The sequence below is a fragment of the Podarcis raffonei genome, chromosome 7 (genome assembly GCF_027172205.1).
Source record: "Podarcis raffonei isolate rPodRaf1 chromosome 7, rPodRaf1.pri, whole genome shotgun sequence".
Taxonomy (NCBI): domain Eukaryota; kingdom Metazoa; phylum Chordata; class Lepidosauria; order Squamata; family Lacertidae; genus Podarcis; species Podarcis raffonei.
This window is the reverse complement of record NC_070608.1, coordinates 30,093,187-30,115,462: the sequence shown is the minus strand read 5'-3', so window position 1 is coordinate 30,115,462 and position 22,276 is coordinate 30,093,187. Positions and strand designations below refer to the sequence as shown.

Here is a 22,276-nt window from a genome sequence, read left to right as displayed (position 1 = left end):
AGGCACAACCCTTCTCACTGCAGTTCCGCCCGAATGAAGTTCCGTAGCAACCAAGCCGCGCGTCAGCGACGGCCGTTGACGCCCGCCCCTTCCCTTATGAGAAGAAATCACGCCAGGAATCATATCGTCACGTGGCCGGCCGCGCTCGCGATGCGGAAAAGAGCTTAAAGGTCTTGGCTTTTGTGAACGCCGACAGCATGTTGAGAGAGAACCGCGCATGCGCTTAAGCCAGACAGCAAGCTTGCTTATTTACTTATAGGAGCTGTCGCTACCAGTTACTTAATGGGCCATTTAGACATTGTAGAATGTAGTTCCTTATATAGAAACACACGAGGGAGGCAGGAGCAAGGTCTGGGAAACAAGGGCAGAAATGCAAGAAAACACACCCTGGGGTGGGGACAAGGACACGGGGGGGGGGTGAACCCCAGAATAGCTCACTGTAGATGCTGACTAAGGGTGGAAGGAAGAAGAGGGCAAAGTAAGATTTGGAGAATCCTGGAACATGGCCTAAAGCCCCACACAGGAGCATCCCCACACTGCAACATTTTGTTGCAGATCTCACCTATGACAGTGTTTAGAGAAAAGGGAGAATATGCAGAGCTACTGTCTTTTTTATTTTATTATGTCCTATATCCCACAATGTAAAATCATTCAAATGCTACTTAAAATAGCAGTAAAATTATACCAATACAGTCGTATCTTAGTTCTCAAATGTTTGACTTCTGAAAATGTTTGAAAACCAAAGCGCAGCTTCCGATTGGCTGCAGAAGTTTCCTGCACTCAATTGGAAGACGTGTCGGACATTCGGCTTCCAAAGAACATTCGCAAACTGGAACACTTCTGGGTTTGCGGCGTTCAGAAGCCAAAATGGACAGGTACCAAGGCGTTCAAGAACCAAGGGATGACTGTAGTCTACAAACTTTAGCCCCAATGAAGACACTTACTAGTATATTCCACCTTTTCAAGAAGCTTAAGGTACCCTCCCCGATTCTGTCCCCCTTTATCCTCATGACACGCTTATGAGGTACATGAGGCTGAGATCAGGGCTAGCACAAGAGATTTCACCACCACTGCCACTCTTAATCGTCCAATTCCCCTACTGGCTTCACCTGAGTTACTTTGTTTTGTTGCTGCTAGATTGGTGGAGAACAATTGCTGGAAACAGCAAGTGGGGAGAGTGCTATTGCATGCAGCTCCTGTTTGGAAGCTTCCAACAGGCATCTGGCTGGCCATTACGAGAAAGAATTGCTGGACTAATGGGCCATTGGCCTAACCCAGCTTGCTCCTTTTTATGACCCTCTTGAGCCAGGCAGGCAAGATGTGGAGTCTTGTCACTGTTAAACCAGCAGTAGCATACCAAGAAGAAATCTCCTTACAAACAATATGCCTGCTTCAGTCTGCCCAATGGTATGCTCAGTTTTGCATATAGCTTTTGACCAGCCTCTATAGATCAGGTTGCCATATGCCCCAGGCCTCTGGTAATGGCCCCAGGTTCTCCAATATTGTGCTGCATTTTGGAGAAGACTAAAACAGAGCTAGATTTCTTGTGCATATACCCTTGTGCTCCAAAACCCAATGTTACTTGAGAGACAGCACCACTCCTAAGGTCAGAGGGGTGCATGTGCCAGAGGAAGTGGAAGGTGGGGAAGGGTGGGGAACTATCACAAATGGCCCCAAGTATGGATCTGTTAGTTACTATAATGCAGGGGTGGTTAACCTAAGGTCCTGCATGTGGACTACACCTCACATCAACCCTACACAACATGGACAATGGTCTGGGATAATGGGAGTTGTAGTCCAACAACAATGAATTACAGTGGTACCTCAGGTTGAGAACTTAACTCGTTCCAGAGGTCCGTTCTTAACCTGAAGCTGTTCTTAACCCGAGGTACAACTTTAGCTAATGGGGCCTCCCGCTACTCTGTTTTAGACTTCTCCAAAATGCAGCACAATATTGGAGAATCTGTTCTCATCCTGAAGCAAAGTTCTTAACCCGAGGTACTATTTCTGGGTTAGCAAAATCTGTAACCTGAAGTGTCTGTAGCCCAAGGTACCACTGTACGAGGGTTTACCACATGAATTTGAAATCTAGGTAAGTTCTAAGTCAACTTTTGAAGAACAGTGTCAAATACTTTATATAAGCAGGTGATATAGGTTGGTGCACTGCACTGAATGTTAATCATAGTTTAAGTATAATGAATCACACCACCTTGAATTGTATCATGTTTGCTATTTTCCATTGCCCTGATACTGTTTTATTAAACAAGACTAACTTCAAGACAAAAATGGGTGGCGGGCGGAAAGAAATTGTTGATTCCCAAGAATTTGTGCACAGACGTCTAACCCTATGGCACTAGCAGAGCAAGACTGTAGAGGACTATAGTTATGTACTGTACTTGTGATCCTTCTGTTACCGAAAAATTGGGATATTAAAGTAACAGAAGTAGATGCTTGGTTGGTTTCAGCACAAGACATAAAACTGCCTGACACATTACTTTTTCAAAAGTTTAGAAAACAAAACGCCCTCTTGCTGTTGTAAATATAATGGTTTATCTCAATATCTTCATTTAAAATAGTTTGTTCAAGTGCTTCCACCTTGTGGCTACTGTGAGACTAGCCTATTTTAGGTATGATTAAAAGGTAAAGGTACTCCTGACTGATAGGTCTAGTCGCTGACTCTGGGGTTGCACGCTCATCTTGCTCTATAGGCCAAGGGAGCCGGTGTTTGTCCGCAGACAGCTTCCAGGTCATGTGGCCAGCATGACTAAGCCACTTCTGGCGAACCAGAGCAGCGCACAGAAACGCTGTTTACCTTCCCGCCAGAGCGGTACCTATTTATCTACTTGCACTTTGACATGCTTTCCAACTGCTAGGTTGGCAGGAGCTGGGACCAAATAACAGAAGCTCACCCCATCGTGGGGATTCGAACTGCCGACCTTCTGATTGGCAAGCTCTAGGCTCTGTGGTTTAGACCACAGCGCCACCCGCATATGATTAAGTTCCTTATATTTAAAACAGTGTGTAAGACCTAAATATTTTTGGAGACAGAGTAAGCCTTGTGGGTGGGGGACAGGTAAGTATAACAACACTCAATAACAATCAAGACCCAAAGCTTGACACCCAATTCTCTGGACTTTTTTCTCCAAATCAAATCCTGGAATTCCAGTACTTACTTGGTATATGACCATTCTTTGAAACTGAAAATGGATCCAAACGGAAACTGATGTCCAGACATGACTTTTGAGAATATGACCTAAAACAGGATTTTCCTAGTTCTCAAGCACCTTGGGCTGCTGCTGCATCCCATCACAATATCTGGGTGCCCAGGTTGCATCAGGGAGCAAAATGCTCGTTCCTCCAACCCCATCTAGAAAGGAAGTGGTCTCTCAAATGCATATTTAGAAGCTCTAATTGAGACCTTCATTTGAAAAGGATAACCTTGTTTAAAAGACACAAGCCAACTCAAAGTAGCATTTTACATTTGAGAAGACAATGCTTTTATTTTAACAAGTAATCAAGTATTGAGGCTAAATCTGAAATGCTACAGAACGCTGTCAAATACAGCAAAATTGCTTAATAGGCATTATTTGTGGCAGCTCTGGTGCAGCTATAAAGATGAAGCCTAAGTTGCAATGCACCTTTTAAGAATGTGTTCTAGTTCATTTCAAGCTTTGTGATTAATGTGGCAAAACACTTCTCCTAAATATAACCTTACAGTGTGCCAGAAATCTGTCTAATGCAGGCACATAGTATACATACAAGGTGGGAGTGTATTTAGCTTCTAGGAAGCCAAGTCATTTTACAAGATCAGCAACAGGTTTTAGTTAAGAGAACATTTTTAAGCATAGAAAGAGTTGACCGTGCTCATTTTTGTATTTCCAGGGTGTAAGATTGCCCATTTTATCTTAGCCAATTCAGAGCTTGGGTCTATATTGCCTACATTCCAATGTGCATTTCCCCCAAATGGAAATGCATAGCCGACTCTGCACTGTTGGTACCATACACTTATTTTATTGATTGATTGAGAGGGGGGGAGTGTTATAAGCAGCAGAAATAACATGGACTTTTAGTCGAATGTTCCTTTTCATCAACTAGCAAGCGGAAGGGAGCAACCATTTTATTTTTATAAGTATGGTGCCTCTAAACCACTCCCTTTGCAATAGGCTTTCAGCCTATGTAATTTATGTTAACAGCCTGCCTCATTTTACATTTTGGAAGTCAACTTCTAATACCCAGGAGAAAACATCATCTCTGCTAGTTGGAACTGTTCAGAGAAGTTTACTATCAGGATTTTTATTTTTTTAGGGAAACCATAAAAATTGTGAATGTTTGTTGGAATCACCCTACTTTCAGTGTCCACTTACCAAGACCACAACACATACACTGATAACTTAACATTGCAATATCAAAGCAAACTTATTCTGCCTGTGGAACCTCTTGCAACAGAACCAATTAAAGGTACACACTTAAAACAACAATGAAGTTTTCAAAGGTTTTGGCAGTGAATTAAGTATGAAGAGACATGGCATGAAGCAACTGCTATTCGTCCCAGCATCCATCATATACAGTGATGAGTCTCCCATTTCTAAACCTTTTGTAAAACCTTAATGATTTCTTTGGACCAGAAATAAATCTTTTTAAATACTCAAAATGCATAAAAATTCCCCATCCCACAGATAACATAGGCAAGAGTGTATTTTACAGTTTCAAAAATACTCTGAACCTATAGAAACGATTTACATTGAACAGCTATAAAGCTAAGTGCTAAACAGAAGGACATCCTGGAAGAGTCTACAGCAGAGGTGTTGTGCTTCAGCATTTGCTTGCAGCATCTGGCAGTGGGTAGCACAAGGAAGGCAGGACAATCATTGAGTCTCCTCTTCTGTCTGCTTTGTAGTAGCTTCTGTGGCACTGGCATTGGCAGCAGAGTTCAAGACCTCTCCAAAGTCACCCCCAGCAGGCTTGGTTCCCCCAACCTTATACTGAAGAGAGATTTGGAGACTTCAGATTACACTCGAAGTTAAACTGCAATTATGGTTAACAGCCTATGGCTATATACCCAAATATTATTTCTCTCTGTCCAATCCAAGTTTAGACAGCTAGGGAACACAGGTGCTTCCCATAGCTGTCTCACAATTATGAAACTTCCTTCTCCCAATGTCCAAAGCAGAAACCTGAATACAGAATAGTTTTGTTCTTCATGCAGTAATTAATGGTGCAATTTAAAATCCATTATGTATTTCTACTGGGAACAGTTTCAGTTCTGAGCTTTTGGAAAACAGGTTGATACAACTGAATAAAGTGTGTACACATGAGCATCTTAGCATACAGATTAAGTTTAGCCCCAGCAATAGTAGAGGAAACTTTGTAGTAAAATACCAGAGGTAGATAAATGATGTAATCCCCAATTTGACGGGCAAGCAACGTGTTAAAACAACCATCTCTGTGCCCTATAGATAAGGTAGAAAGATGGTTATGCCAATTTGCATAATTCTGGTTGCAGAAATGCCACACCTGGACAGACATACTAAAAAAAAATCAGTTAAGGTCAGTAGCTAAAACACTGTCCAGTAAGATTTATTTTCTATACTGTCATGAGTTATTTTGAAAGGCACATAATAATGATGATATTATGGGTGTACAAAATTTATCTAAATCTGTTATAATTTTAGTAGTCTACCTTAAGCATATCCTCAGGGTGTAGGTGCACACAAGGCATTGTATAAGCTAATGTCCTAATTCAATGCAAGTTTGACTTCCTGAGAGTTTCAACTGTGCTTCAAATTGGTATATGGGGAGAGAAAGGGGAAAACTAACACTGTCCTGCTAATGCATTTCTCAGGCTGTTTTTACTGAGCACACTTCATTCTGGTCCCCTTAAGAACCGATAACCTGTCCTCTGTTTTCTCTTCCAACAATGCAGAAATTAAACTTTATTTAGTTCCCAACGGTGTGGTACTGCTAGTAGACACCATAGTAGTTAAATGTTCTCCACTGTTCCAAGGAAGCAGAATACCTACAGACCAAGTATTCTTAGAAATCTCAGCTAATTTTTAAATTTTATTTTAAGAATGAAGTTTGTCCTTAGATTTACCTTTAAGTTTTCCACTTTTTCTTCAAAGGACTTGAATGTTGGGGAATTTCTATTCAGGAAAGAAAAGAAGAGTTACATTTCTTGTTTGGCCTTAGAAAATGTATATGCAATGGCCAACCACTTAGAGAAAAACTTGAAGAGCAGAACAGTACTTTTAAGATGCAGCTATGGTGCCAGTCAGCAGCCTGCAAGATTCCAATTATACAATTTCCTTTTTATATTTAATTATTTTCCAGTCCAATCCTATATGCCAGGGGAGAGAGAACTAGATCTGGCCAGTGGGCCAGATTCTGACACACACACACTTGCCAGACAAGTTGGGCCACCCACCTCAATCTTCTGTTGTCAGATTAAACATTACTCTTTACAGACCAGTTTAACCTCAAACTGGGCTGCAAAGAAAGTTCTGTGCAGCTGATCTTAGTAAGAGCTTCAGCCAGCACCAATCAGCTGAACTCTTGGAGTGTAACCTATCCCACCTTGCATTTGGCACCAAATATATAATACACCAAATGAAAACCCCATTTGCCAAGGAGCAATAGGCAGCACACTTTAAAGCTCCAATTATTCCTTTGTTTTATTTGTGTTTGTTTCTCCACTCCCTGTTCCCCACTAGTATTTGCAGTTATGCAGAAGCACATATGTTAAATGAAACTTTTAATACACACACACACACACATATATACCTCTCCTTCCCCCACCTTCTAACAGAAGTCCACTGGATCAGTGGTGACAACGCAGGGTATGTTCCTGCTTCAATACAAAATGGAATTACCCAAGCACTCTATATGGGGCAAGTCAAATACACCTTTACCTGTTTTAAATATGCATTTGCAGCAATCAAGATTATTTGTCCCTCCTTACATTAGAATAGGAACTAAAACTTAATGCAGTTACATACATTACCTCATAGCAGGCATGCTAATTGAATGTTGTAGACAACGTATACTACACGGCAGCGTTAAAAGAAAGGAGAATCAGTCAGATTATGAGGAGAGGTGCACTACGTCCCTGCCATTTCGTGTAGCAACATATTATGAGAATATTTATCCAACACACTCAAAACAGGCATGCAAATCTGTCACCATGCACCACTAAGAGGCAAGCAGTAGCAACATATAAGCACATCATGCTAGGTTAGTAAACAAACTCCACAGGGTGGTTCTTAAAGTAACTGATCAGATTTAGTCAAGAATGCCAAACTTTACAGATTAATCAGATGAGTGTAAACTTCAGGAGTAAGTACACCCAGAATTTTAAAACCTTAACCTAGGGATATAAACATGATTCAGTATGTTAGTCAATATCAATGTGTTTTCAGGATGGGGCCAATCAGCTTCTGCCAAAAACCACGCCTCTTTTTATATTAGCACTTTATGTTCATCCTCACAACCACCCTACAGGATACACCAGGCACCTATTGTTTTATCTGTTCACCCAGCCTGGAAAAGTGCAAGGAAGAATTGGATCTGGACTATCAATAACTATACAGTGGATCACAATAGCTTTCAATATACTAATAATGCTTGTTCCTTCAGCAACACAGGAGTAGATAGTGCCTTGGGGCAGTCACTACACTGTTATGGTGAGCTGTTACTTTATAGGCCGTTAGATGCTGCCAAGCCTATCCGGATTTAGTGATGCAGTTGTTAAACAAGTCAGTTTTATGACACGTTCCAGATGATCAGGAAGCTAAAACAAAGCTATTGAAAGCTATCAGTTCATAACAAGGGACAGGTTGTTCTACAGAAACGCTTTCCATCTTGAGAAAAAGCAAAAATGGTTCTCACTTAAGCTGGTCCGAATGTTTCAATTCCTATATAAACTATTTCTATATACAGTTTGGGCAACACCAATTAGTCTGCCAATTACACAACCGATACTAGCTACATAGGGTTGAGTCCAACTAAGTCATGATTAACTTCTGAATTGATTTCAGTGGGTCTACTCAAAGAGTATGATTTAGCGGGATACAAACCATGGTTCACACTGTAGGTTGTCTTCTAGCTTGGAGTTTAAGTAACTGGATCATATTTTAACATCTGAATTTCTATAGCCTTGTGAAGACTGCTGACTGCTCCTCTGAATGCTGGGCATAGACAACCAAAACCCCACCATCTACAGACTAGGAAGTTGGCATTCATACCACCACATATACCCTAAAAGTGAGTCAAGGTGCACCTCTAACACACCACATCATTCCCCCAGGCGCATCAGTGCTTAAGCCAGGCATAGGCAAACTCGGCCCTCCAGATGTTTTGGGACTACAACTCCCATCATCCCTGACCACTGGTCCTGTTAGCTAGGGATGATGGGAGTTGTAGTCCCGAAACATCTGGAGGGCCGAGTTTGCCTATGCCTGGCTTGACCTCTCATTTTCACCTTTTAACATCTATTCACTTTCTTGCCCTATCATCTTGGTTGCCACTTTCTCTCACACATAAGCTCTTTTCTGTTTTCCTCTTCCTGATTTCCCAGCTATTCTGCTCTTTGGTGATGAAGCAGCCTCAAGGTTGTCAGGTAGCAGCCCCGGTTCTGCCGCTATCCCTGCATCCCCTTGACCTATATTGCCACAGATCCAATTGCTCTCAAAAGTGCTGCACAATCATTGACAACAGAACTGTTGTCAACTGTTGTCAAGAATACAGCACACTTTCCACTTGCTTAGGCATTAAAGACAAGCTATCCTCCTCGAAATGCTTACTGTAGCTACAGCACACCCCAAAGGGCCATAGCTCAGTGGCAGAACATTTCCTTTGCATGCAGAATGTGCCAGCATCAATCCTTGGCACCTCCAAAGTAAGGCTGTGAGAAACCCTGTCTGAAATCCACTGCCTGTCAGTGTAGACAACACTGAACTTGATGGACCAACTGGTATTATTCAGTATAAAGAAACTTCCAATGTTTCTAAAGGAATATAGTGCCCAGTGTTGCAAGTGAGCAATAGTCAAAATTGCTAAGAATTAAAAGGTAAAATGTTTTTTTGGCTATTGTGATCCTGCACAGGGAAGTTCAGCAGAAACATCGTTTGCTTTTCATTCTTCCAGTGCCGCCATCCAAAGGAGGATTATCTTGCCTCTGTTCTTGTTTGGTGCCCAGGTATCTCACTGTGGAGGCAACAGAAATCTCCCTCTTCAGGTGTTCCACTGGAAGAAGGTGTTATGTGCACAGCACTATCCCCTTCTACTTTCCCCAGCAGGTCTGGAACATTCAGTCATATAATAGAAGGAACTAGAGAGGGGGCAGGAAAAATATCTGAGTTTTAGATAAATAAGAAAAGATATTGCTCATTTCTGTGCTGAAATTCTGCTCCAGTAAAGTAGAAGAGTATTATCTGAAAGGGAGAAATTCAACGCCATGCTAAGAAAATCGTTCCATCGTAGCAAACATTTCAAGCTTGCCAGACAGAACGATCCCCCTGTGTGCTGTTTCGGTGATTCTCCCAATACGCCCCCCCCCCAAAAAAAAAAGTCATTTGGGAGGAGAGGAGAGAAGCTTCACTGCACAAGTGGAAGTCCTTGCACAGGGCTTCCACTAAGGGGACTCATTGGTTGAATCCCACCCACCAGTGTGGTTTGTGCTAGGGGGCAACGAAACTGTTCTCGCTAAGACTCTCTTCCTTAACACTAACTACAAAGTCAATCTGTTGTTATTTGATCACTGCTAACATTCCCTTGAAACAGGCTAGTCAATATGTTTTAAGTGCTCAATCCAGGGGAAACTTGGTTCATAGGAACCTCCAGAAATTACCGTATTTTTCACTCCATAGGGCGCACCGGACCATAGGGCGCACCTAGTTTTTAAGGGGGGAAATCCCCCCCAGCCCCTAAGAGCAGCGTACAGGCTGCGCGCAACCTCTCCCTGCCGGAGGGGCTGCGCGTGGCTATCCTTGAAGCCTGGAGAGCGAGAGGGGTCGGTGCGCACCGACGCCTCTCGCTCTCCAGGCTTCAGTGAAAGCAACGCGAAGCCTTTGGAGCACGGAGGAAGTGCTCCCTCTGCCCTTCGGAGGCTTAGCGTTGCTATCGCTGAAGCCAAGGAGCCTGCATTCGCTCCATAGGACGCACACACATTTCCCCTCAATTTTTGGAGGGGGAAAAGTGCGTCCTATAGAGCAAAAAATACGGTACTCATAGTAAAAAAATTCAAACCAACATGTGTAACTATCAAATAACAAGTCTAACATTTCTGGTACATCTTGTGATTGAGAGGTGGCAAAACCTGGAATAGACCTGACCTCTGAGAAACCTGTATTCAAGGTCTATCCCTCTGTTTGGCTCTCAATAGGTAAGGCACCTGTCCATGGATGGATGGATGTGGTATCCAAACAGCATCCTTCCACTCACCACAGAAACCCTCTGCTCTTTCCCTGGCTCCCTTCGCCTCTTCCATTCATTATTTAATTGCATTGCTATTGCAATCAACTTCACAGGGCTCTCCCCCTGAATTTCACATATTATATATGGCTAACAACATTGAAGTGCTCTTCAGAGTTGCCATGTGCTACCTCCCACGTCCCTTCCGCAAATGGGTCTTCTCTGTGGACGACTTCATTGGATATTACCTAGTATTTGTAATAATCTATTAAACACTTTTTAAAAAAAAAAAGTTTTTGTGGTGGGGAAGGAAAACTACTTTAGCCCTCTTCAAGTTACCCAGTATTATGGTCAGTCAGGAGCTATTCACTAGACAACAGAATGACTACTTGCATGCTCTACAGCAACTTTTCACAATCTTACCTAAAGGAATGTGTAAATGCGTGCACTCTGTAGGACACCAAGCAAACATTTAAAAATAAAGAGAAAGTTCCAGTATAAACACACAGGGATTTTCACAGTAAAAGTAGTGAGCTTGAGGTAGTGCACTTATATGTTAACTGACTACACTCCAGAAGAAAACGGCAGCAACAGAAGTGAAGGGTTCGTTTTCAGCAATGAAATCTAGCTCTGAGATTCAGCAGTTCCAAGGAAATATTGTGCAATTAAATGCAAGTGATTTTACTTCTGAGTGAAGAAATCTGAGTGCAAGCACCCACAAACTGAAATAAGAAAGATGCACATTTTTGTGTCGTCTACACGAAAAGCTGCCCAGAGTGTAACGAAGAACCCAAACTTGGCTTAGTGCAGGCTCCCAAAGAGGAAATTGCAGCCAATTTGCCCCTCCCCAGTCATTTTTTGCTGCCATGTTGAGCTGCACAGAACTAAGCCAAGCTTAAACACAAGCCCAGATTGGGACACCATGCTAAGCTCCCTGCATATTAGCCATGGGGTGTAGCCAAAAGCAAGCTGGTTACAGCTTGTTTAATGACATGTCCAGGTCCGGGTGACATGCTAAAGCCAAACCTTAGTGCAGTGCAACAGCTATAAAAGGGCCAAGGAGGAGCAATGTGATTGCAAGCTCTTCAAGGGTCCACACCTTCATACATTCATGTTCAGTCAAAGTTTGGCTTAACTTGACATGCAAACCAGGTCACTGTGCGGCTGCTGTTATACCATTAGGTTTCATTACAAGTTCCCACAACCATTGCTTTAATGAAGAAAAGCAATCGGGCCCTTCAACCTCAGAAACAATACAAATATATTAAATCTTTTTTAAAAAATAAAGCTTCCAGGATATAGAATCCAAAGCTACAGTTCATGCATGCTCTGCTAAGGGTACCTAGAGATGTTCCATCCCTCACCCCCGGAAAACCTCACCAACAGTACAAAACATATAAACAGATTAAAAGATCAGAAGTTTTGTAAGACACAATTTTAGGAGGGGAGTTAGTTTTCACAAAAATGCAGGTACTCAGAACATTCTTGATTTATTTCTATATGCCTGGGATTCATGCAGCTCTCACATGCTTGCTTTCGGTAGCTTGATGACTTCTCTCTTTCCTGGTGTACAAGTAATCGAAGAAGAGAGAACATGCAACTTGTTTAACCCCATTCCAACTGATGTTTTATTCCCTACTACCTACCCTCCAACATGATTACATCAAGAAAGGAACATCTAGATACAGGAGCTCTCCAGGATTAGTCTTATCAATTCAGTGCAGTACCGGCCCAACTATTAGGTAGGTTGAGGCGGCGTGCTTCAGATGGCAGATTTTGGGGTTTCATTAGAGAGAAGCACAATGCAGCGATGACTTTGTTAACACTCGGGAAGGAAATGCAATTTGCAGTCTCAGGCACCTAAATATCTTGGGAAGTGCAGTGAATAGGAGAAACCTAATCAAGGCACATTGGGAAGATGCAAGTCTCAATGTGGATCACTATTAGTCCATTCAATGGACTGGGGACCATTTCACATGTAAGTGGCACAGTCCCCACCCACCCATTAAAAAAATAGAATGCCATTAGCACAAGGCCAGAGGTGGTAGTTCCCTGCTTGTTCATGTTAAAATAAATAACTTAGTTATAGAATCAAGCTGTCAGTTCCCAGCTGCAATCCACAAACTCTGCACTCCTGGAAGGGTTTGCAATTTTGTGTTTGGCACTGTTGAAACCCTATGCAGTGTAAACAGATACTACTACAGGCGAGGGGAAAATTAAAGTCATACTTCACATCTTCCAACTTCTTCGTTATTGCAGAACCAACTGTTGAGAATGCAGCAGAAGCTTTCTGCCCAGCTTGAGACAGTGTTTCTGATGTCTTCTTATACCTAAATTAAAAAAAGAGTCAACCTATTATCACAATTCTCAAACACCTGCACCACAAGTGTTGGAACAGGCATATGTATTACTTTGCTCCTAGTGCACTTGAAATTAAGAAGTCATGCATTGCTAGTAAGGTAGCTCTTCTTCAACCCTTAGCATTTCCAGTGAACACTAGCTTCGGTACATCAAATTTGTCTGAAAAGTTAGCTTTTGTATCCTGCGTCCCTTTCCTCTATCAAAATGAGAGAAACTGGGTTTAGAACTCTCTTTTTTTTGTAAAAGTGGCATAACAAGTCACAACAAGGCATCTATAGGAGAGTGTGTGGTATAACTGATTTGGTTTAAAATGGAAAAGGTTTGCCAATAGCACATCTCTTTCGCAACATACATGGCAAAATATTTGCTCCACGATACAATTTGTGTGGTAAGAAAACAGTTGGGAGAGTTGCCTCATCTTCCTATCAAACTTAACCAGAAAAAGTTATCGAAAATTGCAAGATATCCAGGTTCTTTTGTCTTAGATGCCAAAACGTTTTTGCCAAACGCCAAAACGCCATATTGAGTCTTTTACACACAGTTGCATTAGGCGTTTTCAGCAACTAGCTGACCAGAAAGAATAAACCATCTGGCACGTGCTTAAGAGCAGGGACAGGAAGCTGTGGTCCTGCAGATGTTACTTAAGTGCAGCCCTGCTAGACCAACTGTGTCTAGCCCAGCATTCTGCTCCCACAGTGGACAATGAGAATGATAAATTGATGTAATGTTGAGATGTGTGTGTGTTTGTGGTGTAGAAATGAAGAAAGTATGTATTTGATTCCATTTATCAATTCCTTCCCATAAAATACATTGGAAGTGTTTTCACAATGAAAACATCAATGTTCAAAAACAATTGCAACGGCCTTCTCACACCCACGATCTCCCAGATAACAAAAAAACCCAAAACATTGCCTCCAATATATGTGCCGAACTACAGCTTAATCCTGACCAATGGTCATGCTGCCAGGGATTGATGAGAGTTGTCGTTAAATAACATTGGAAGAGCCAGATGCTTAATGGTATGACAATTTTAACCAACCCTAGAAAGAAGCTCGCTTCTGCTTTGACTAAACCTTGCCTAGACATTAAGGACCACTTCACAAAGTTTTCCTAGCTCAGGCTTCATGCAAAGTGTCTGAATGCTCTCCCACCACCGAAGAGAATCCAGGTGTACAGAAAACTAACATTTCAGGAAGAATGGTCTCCTCTGAATGGTCCTGCTGAAACCCTCGCTACAAAAATATAATCTGCCATCACTAGATCCTGAAACAAAGGCTTCCTCTGAGAAAGCCCACCAAATTCAGCTGATGAGTAAACTCAAGCCCATCCCTTGCATTCAGGCAAAATAATTTAAGTGAAGAAACATACGCATTTGTTGCTGTGACATCTTGCCACCCTTTGGAAAGGTTCTGCCTCAGCTCCTGCAGTGAACTGATCCCCAGTTTTCTCTTTATTTCTGCTAGATGCTTCTCTTTAGCAGCTAGTACCTGTGACAAAGTCTGGATTTCTTCTTCCACCTACAAGATAGAGCCCATGAAGAAAATCAACTAGGGAAGCATAAGCTACTGAGGAATTATTTTAGAGCAGATGTTTTCACATTTACTACGAACATTTCCTTGTTTGGAACAAATTACACTTGCATCCTTTAAGGGTTTAAATATATGTTAATTATAGGTTTTAGTTTGAGACAAAACACCAACAGATTCTGATTCAGTAATCAACTAATAGCGCCCCAATTCAATTGCATGGGTAATTTTCACATCTACTTATTAATGAACTTATTGGTTGCTTGTGGTTATTGGTTGCTTTTTTTCCACAAAAGCAACTCAAAGCAACTTACATTCAAAATAACATTCACGTTAAAAACAGCATAAACCAAAACAGAAAAATCTAAAACTTGTAATTGAATGAAGGCAATATAATTCCCTCTGTTCCCAATGTTCAGGCTGCAAGATAATCAGGGGGGTTGTTTTTTTTTTAACAGAACTACAGAAAGCCCTCAGGCAAAAAAAGCAAACCCCTAAGCAACGGTGAACCCCACAAACAGTTTGGTGATGACAGAATGCTCAGTGGCCATGTTGATTTGGGGCAGGGTAATGTAAAAGAATGGTTGAGTTCCTGAACAGCATCGCTCCACAGTACTATGTTTTGTTTCAGGTCCCACTGTCACAGAACTAAGAGCAAGAAACATGAAAAGCTTTGAAGGCACAATCAGAGCAAAGTGAGTGCTACATCTGCAATGTCTTTCAAGTGTTCTTACTCTAAACCAAAGCCTTCTGCATTTGCAATTCCAAATGCCAACTTCTGCTTCAGCTCTTTTTTTTAATTCTGTAAGGCGGCAGAGCTGACCGAAGCAAGTGTGGCAACAGGTAACCAGGAACTACTTTTGCTTGCAAAATAATATACTGATCAATATGTGTAAATTAAAATGGATGCATTGATATTTAAATGTATTGTTAATGTAAGCCAACTGGAGGTCCTTCTTGTGTTTTTCTGTTTGTTTTGTTTTCCTTTTAATGAATTTGCAATTGTTAAAATTCCCCAAATATATGAAGCAAACAAATCAGCTGAACCTTTCATGCATACAGAGGTAGCTTAAGCCATAAATCAAGGTTATACATATTGTACTTTTCTTCCAGCAAACACAGAGCTGCTTTACATTGACCTTCCACTGAGACCAAGACACAATTAACTACAGAACAGCACCACACAGCCTTAGGCCATTCACTGTGTCCATTATAAGAACTCTGCTTATTACAAATTATTTTCCAACAGCACTATCAGAAAGACAGCCTCATAACTCCATATTAAATGCAACAGTGGCTCACATATGTGAATCAGATCAGTTTTGAGGGCCACACATAACAGGTTTACCTTAGCAAGCTCTCTTCTAAGTTCTTCCTGTTCTTCTTCTGACAAAGCTTCTGCAACATTAACTGAAGCAGCAGCATCTTCTCCAACTTCAGGAATTACTTCATTTTTCAGCAGACCTTTAAAAAGAAAAAGAAAAAGCCCATAGATTTGTCATTTGGGATCACTACTTTAAGATTGCTTTGTTGTCAAACATTCGTCATCAAGGCTGGTGGGGTGTGTGAAAAGCAAGACTGGGGGTTTCCCACCACTGCAATGGTGCAGGGATGGTGAACTTGCAGATCCTCACACATTGGACTGCATCATCCCCAACCTTTTGGCTGTGCTGAAGGGTCACAGGTTTCCCATGCCCCTGATAAGAGGACTGTCTGATTTATCTTGCTGTAAGGAGCGTTTCAATGAATGGATGCTTGACAACAGACGATATTTGACAGTGAATACAGAGTTCAATAGAGGCAGAAGCAAAAACTACATTTACAACACTGAGCTGCTTTATCAGGGTTTTGTTATTTTAAGATCAGAATCAACTGCTACTCAGATTTCAGTGGCATGACCTCATCTAACCTCTTAAAACCTTCTATCCTTACTACTTCTGTGTGATCCAAGATTTCCCCATTTCACACCTTCCCTTTCACACCATATTCATGCCCTCATGGTATCTTCATCTTGGGCAAAAACTGGGCAAGGGTTTTATAGATTATATGGACAATGCAGAAATGACAACCAAAGACGCTGGTTTACATGAATCTGATTCCTGAAGCTTGGAAATCTGAAACTTGCAAATCTGTGTGCCAAACAACTCAAATACTGTAGAGGGTATACTGTTCAACACTGGTCTGTTCCAGAAGTCCTAAGTTGTTCCCAATGCCCAGAATGCATCCCAGAGCACAACCAACACTCCTATGCAGCTGCACAGTAAGTTCAGTAATGGTGGAAAAGCTATTTTGCATTACCAGTCTTCTCAAGGACATAACTGCCCCCAATATGGTTCCCTGGAACAGTCTGAAAATCAGAGGTTGGTGCTAAAGACCGATGTAGTAAATAACACCAATACAATCTTGTCACTCCACATACCAAAGAGAATGTTCTTTTTCCAATAGCAAACGGAAGTATTTCCTGCAAAGCTCTCTTCAGATTACTATCAAGAAGGCAGTTAACCAATTGAGAATTATTCTGCATTACAGGAACATAAAAATCATTTATGCAAAACCTATCCTCAAAGGATGGTAAATAGTGTTTTAAGTTTTCCTGAGACAGCAAGCAACTGAATTAAAACATTCTGCCAAACGCCTCTAGTTCTCTGAAGTGCATTCTGGTTTAATTTTTTATACGAGTAGATTATTCTAGTTATATTTTTAGCTGTGCTGTGACTTTATTGGGGAAATCCATCCAGGAATGTGCCATCTTGCATCCCCCAGAAGGATGGTGGGCAAAAGGGTTTTTGGTTCTTGTGCTGCACAACTCTCCTGGCTGCCTCCCAGTCACGCTGCAGGGAAGTTGTCTCAGGATGCACAGAATGACAGCTGAACACATCAGTAGAAGAGAGTCAGTGTGGTGTTGCAGTTGGAGCGTTAAGATTGGGATCTGGGAAAACTAGGGCTCAAATCCCAAGTCAGCCGTGAAGCTCAATGGGTAACCCTGGGCCGGTCACTTCCCTTCACAGAGAATGGAGAGGGGAAGAGTTAGATTTGCTTCTCTTCCACAATCAAGAGTATTGCTAGAAGTACTGGAAGGACACTGGTCATCGGTAAACAAGTTTATGTGGAATCCTACCCACCTTGCTAAACATGCATTGCTACTAATGCCATTTAGGATCCTACTAGGCCAAGAAGCATTTCAGATATATTCTTACATAGATCTCATTACCATAGACGAAATTGCACAGAGGTCATTTCCATCAGGTGTACTCAAGGTAGAAAGCACCAATATTCACAGCAAGAACCCACTTTTCATAGGATGTATATAGTAGTTATGGGGTACATAATAACCCATCGCTCTGCAGGAAGATTGTTGTGCAGAGCGTGTCTAAGCGCAGATTCCAAATTCAGTTTTATCTAACTAAGTTGCAATCTTATTTAAATACTGTAATCAGTTTTAAAAGTATGCCAAGGTCCAAGTTTAAGAAAATTGTTGTAGTGGCAAGTATCTAGCTTTACCAAATAACTTAGTAAGTTAGTTATGGCCTGCAAGCATGAAATAGTATTAAAAGTTTGGTGCCTTAGGCATCAAACCATCTCTACAGAACCAGAAATACTAGTCTGTCAAAACCTAGCATGCAATGTCTAAGGAAGTCGTTCATGTTTGTAAATTCATTTCTCTCCACACACACAACCCTTTAATTTTTTGCAAAAAGGTTTGCTGAAATCTGAGCATTATTCATTCTTTTTTGAGCATAATAAAAGGTGGTAGGGTGAAAATATGCCAAACTATGTTCAAATTTGACGGAACTAATTTTATTCCAAGTTGTTTGGAATAGTTTCTAGCAGTTATGTTGAATATATATAAGCACTTTGAAATTCACACAAGGTTCCACTCCCAAAATCTTCCCCAAACTAGTGCCCTCCCAGATGTTTTGGACAACAATTGGCTGGGACCGATGGGAGTTGGATTCCAACATCATCTGAACGACATCAGGGTAAGGAAGACCTAAATCAGTATTCTATGAACATTTGGGAAACACACACATTTTTTCCAAGATAAAGCACAAAGGAGAAGTTCAAGTGAGCTCTGGACCAAGAACCAGAAGAACATTTAACTGGTTGTGCATGTCTCTAAGAGCCAGTGTGGCATCGTAATGGTTAGAGTGTTGGACTGCGACCTGGGAGACCCAGGTTCGAATTCTCACCCAGCCATGAAGCTCATTGGGTGACCCTGGACCAGAGAAACACAGAAAGCTTACAGCCTCTGCCCAAGTCCTTGTTGTCAGATGCATGTGAAAGCTTGTTTTGGTACTGGATGCTAATACAACATTCCCCATTCTCTCAAATCATTCTCTAGGCCTGATAGTGTTTAAGGCAGCTCTGAGGCAAAATTCCACTAACATTTAATTACCTATTATTCAAATCAGGCTTTCAGTTGCTTCCATATTATTGAGTGCATCCCTATTTCTTCATTCATTAAATCTAACACGCTATGTTTTGTTCCCTTCTGGGAACCCTGTTATGATCACTTCCATTCCAGCAGAAAAGCACAGAGCACATAACAACAAACACCTTAGGCTATAACTTTCAGAAAGCATACTGAGCTATGATCTGCTCTTATAAGTATGGATTCTCTTAAGAAGGCTGTAGATATAAAAACAGTTACCAGAATCCTTCAACACAGGAGATCCAGGAGGAGAAAAAGCCATGCTAGGCGATAGGTAGAGATAATTTCTATTAACTCCAGTATCAAAATCAAAAGGAGATTTGTAATCCTCATATAAATCCATATCCAGCCAGTCCATCACAGAGATCTCAGCATGCATGGGGGCCATTCATGTCGCTCCTGCATCCGGTCTTCTCCTCTCCTTTTCTTTGCACAAGTCATTTGACTTGTTAAAATCCGAGGCACCGATTTAAAGATGCTAGGCACTCACACCGTGTACCAGGTTTCCACTGGAGAACCATAAGCAATTGATATAATTGTGAGGTTTAGGATACCAACTTAAAAAGCAATGGCTCAGGTACTCCTTAACTGCAGTAGTTTGTGCAGCTGATGGTTAAGGCTACAACTTTTCAGTAAGCCCAAATCCACTGTACGCAACAAGGCATTTTCAGGAAACTGAATTGCCATGGGCTCTGGGAAGTCTCAGTCCTGTGCAGGATTACACCAGAGTTTTCAGTCTTCTTTTTTTTAAGCGTCAGCTGACTGCTGTTGCACCAGGATATTCTTAATCTTCTAGGGCACAAAAGGATTACCAGCCATAATCTATCCTATAAGCCATCTGTGTAGGACTTTATGCCTGATTAATGGAATAGATTTTTCTTCTCCAGTGTGTAGCTTGCCAGCCCTGTGTGTCTTTGTATATATAGTAGACAGCTCTAGTCAAATTTCCTAGTTGGGGGAGGGGAGGAATCTGTGTTTGTTGCTTGCACACAGCAGGTTTCTATGAGTGAAGTGCCTCTTTGTCAGACTGCAACAATCCCTTTTCTTACTTCCAGCTTCATCACGTTGCTGCTGTGCATTCTACACTATCAACTGCAGAGATGTGTCAGTCAACTGACTTCACCTCAGATGAAGGTCCTGGCATGTAATGTAGCCTTTGTCAAGCTCTGCTGAACTCAGAAGTGGTACGGGATATGTGGCTCCCCATCGTTCAGGAAAGTGCAACAGCAAGCACAATAGGTTACAAAGGAAGAAACAAGATGCTAACTGTCATCCTTAGAAAGGATCCATTTAAGAAAATTGGGGAGAAAATGAGCAACGAATACAGGCACAGAATTGCAAGCGGACAGTAGATGCACTAACTGGATGCCGAACTAAATTGACTGTGTAGGATATGGAATCAAGACACATTTTTTAGGGTTTGGTCCAAAACTTAAGTGGTGGTGATTATTTTGGAGTGGAACATAGGAAGCTGCCTTATACCAAATCAGACCATTGTTCCATCTCAGTCAATACTGTTGACACCAACAGGTAGCAGTTCTCCCCAGTTGCAGGTAGAGTGTCTCTGTCAGTCCCACCTGAAGTTGCTGAGGATTAAATCTGGGACCTTCTGCATACAAGGCTCTACAACTGCACTACAGGCCTCTTCCCCTGTCCCCAAAATAAAGCCCTTGCACAAAAAGCTGGCTTATTTATTTATTTATATTTTATTTATTTATTTATTTATTTATTTATATTTTATTTGTTTGTTAGAGAGTTGTATATTGTCCTTCATCTGAAGGTCTTAGGACGGTTCATGGCGTAAGAATTATGCAAGAGCTCCTCTATACTTGAGCCACATTTCAAGAATTGAGTGGGCATCTTGCTAGTGCTGTGTTGCAGACACATGGTTTTAAGAACACAAAAGAGCTTAAAGAAAATCATCATGCTTTATTTGTAAAACATTACTGTCCATGATTTTAAAAAAATGGTTTATGGAAAGTATTTCTATCTCACCCTTCATCAACAGTACTTCACAAGAATACAACACATTTTCAAGTAAACCAACACATTAATATATAAGGTACATCACAATCCACAGAACATACCTCCCAAGCTCAATATTAACCTGCAAATGCCTAGGTGGACAGATGCACCTTTAAGTAGCACAGCAGGCCAATCAAAGTTTGTGCTTGCCATGTTTCAAACTGGAGACAATTCCATACGCTGGGTGCCACCATGGAAAAGTTAGAGCTTCTTTTTAGATGGATTACCACACTGATCCCCGATAGTTATGCAGGTCATTTAAAACCCCCAGAAGCCTCCAAAACGTCTTAATGCAAAAGTAATAAAGTTACAGGGAAAGGACAATTTGTAGAAGTGAGGGAGCGAACAGGACTGACTTTTAAAGTACCTAAGTATTCATACCTTTTAAGGAACATAATACAAAAAACATAGCATGAGTTATTTGTGTTCCTTTCAATCTCACTCAACACTTCGGTGGTCATTAATATGCCACATGCACCAACAGAATTTGGATGTACCATGTTGCTCATTAATTGGTTCTTTTTTGGTGCTTACAAATGGCGCCACCACCCCACATTTCTGGATGCTTTATTTAAAGATCTGTACTCCCAACTCAACATTTTCCAAAATAGTGAGCATAAAGGAGCTGGGGAGGATTGACAGTAGGTACAATTCCTCTGCAAATGCTGATCGTCTTGTGCAACTACCACCCTCCCTTCAAGGCTGGGGTGGATATTTCAAGGCAATACAGAAGGCACTTCATGTTCAGCTCCACCCTCAGCATTCAACTGTGCTTTTCTTTACCAAAGAGTTTGGAGCCAATATATGTCTGTTGAGGAGGTGCAGAGAAGTTCTGGAGCACAACCCCACAGTGCACTTGTTCAAAAGCCTGTAAGTACCTACTGCAGTTGAATCTTAACACAATTCCTTGTTAACTGTGGGCCAGAAGCTTTAATTTTATTACTGAGGTGTTGATGAGACAACAGAGTATATTGCTTGTGGGCAAGGCACTTGAGCCAATTATAATGGAATTAACCTGAATGCGCAGCAATGTAAATTGGCTTGTTCAGGCTCAGCCAAGCATTATCAAGTGTCTTCAACGCTGGATGCAGTAATTGGATTGCAATATTATCTGCTGAGGCACCGTTTCTTTTCCAATCATCCCTCAGGAGCAGTCCTGGGAAAACCAGCAAGCAGCCACCTAAATAGATACACACAGACGCAAAAACATATTGCACTGCAGAGGCAGTCTGTCACAGCTATGTGGGGAAAATTCATACACCCCTTCCGAGGACATGGCTGCAGCAGAATACTACTAAAATGGATTAATTTGGGGGAATGCAGCATAACACCTCTTCCTGAGTGGCATTGAAGCACACTGCCATGCTCCTTCCTTCTGAAGAGCCTAGTCTTCCTTCCACTAAGTTGCTAAACCATCGCTTGAATTAGCAACCGTCAGCGGTTAATTGGGCAGCTGAAGGAGAGCAGGTACTCTAATAAGAAGGCATCAGCTTGTGCCAGTGCATCCATGTGGCAAGGTTGATCC

General features: G+C 41.6%; 1 protein-coding gene across 1 annotated transcript in view; it reads right to left on the bottom strand.

The window, feature by feature from the left end:
• Positions 1-3,989: 3,989 nt before the first annotated feature.
• TPD52 (tumor protein D52) overlaps positions 3,990-22,276 on the bottom strand; it is a 35,582-nt gene continuing 17,295 nt past the window's right edge. The window contains 7 exon segments of the mRNA XM_053395788.1: positions 3,990-4,982; positions 6,095-6,143; positions 7,001-7,042; positions 10,831-10,857; positions 12,636-12,737; positions 14,137-14,285; positions 15,643-15,758. Of these exon segments, the coding sequence (XP_053251763.1) occupies positions 4,866-4,982; positions 6,095-6,143; positions 7,001-7,042; positions 10,831-10,857; positions 12,636-12,737; positions 14,137-14,285; positions 15,643-15,758 (602 nt within the window). The 3' untranslated portion in view covers positions 3,990-4,865.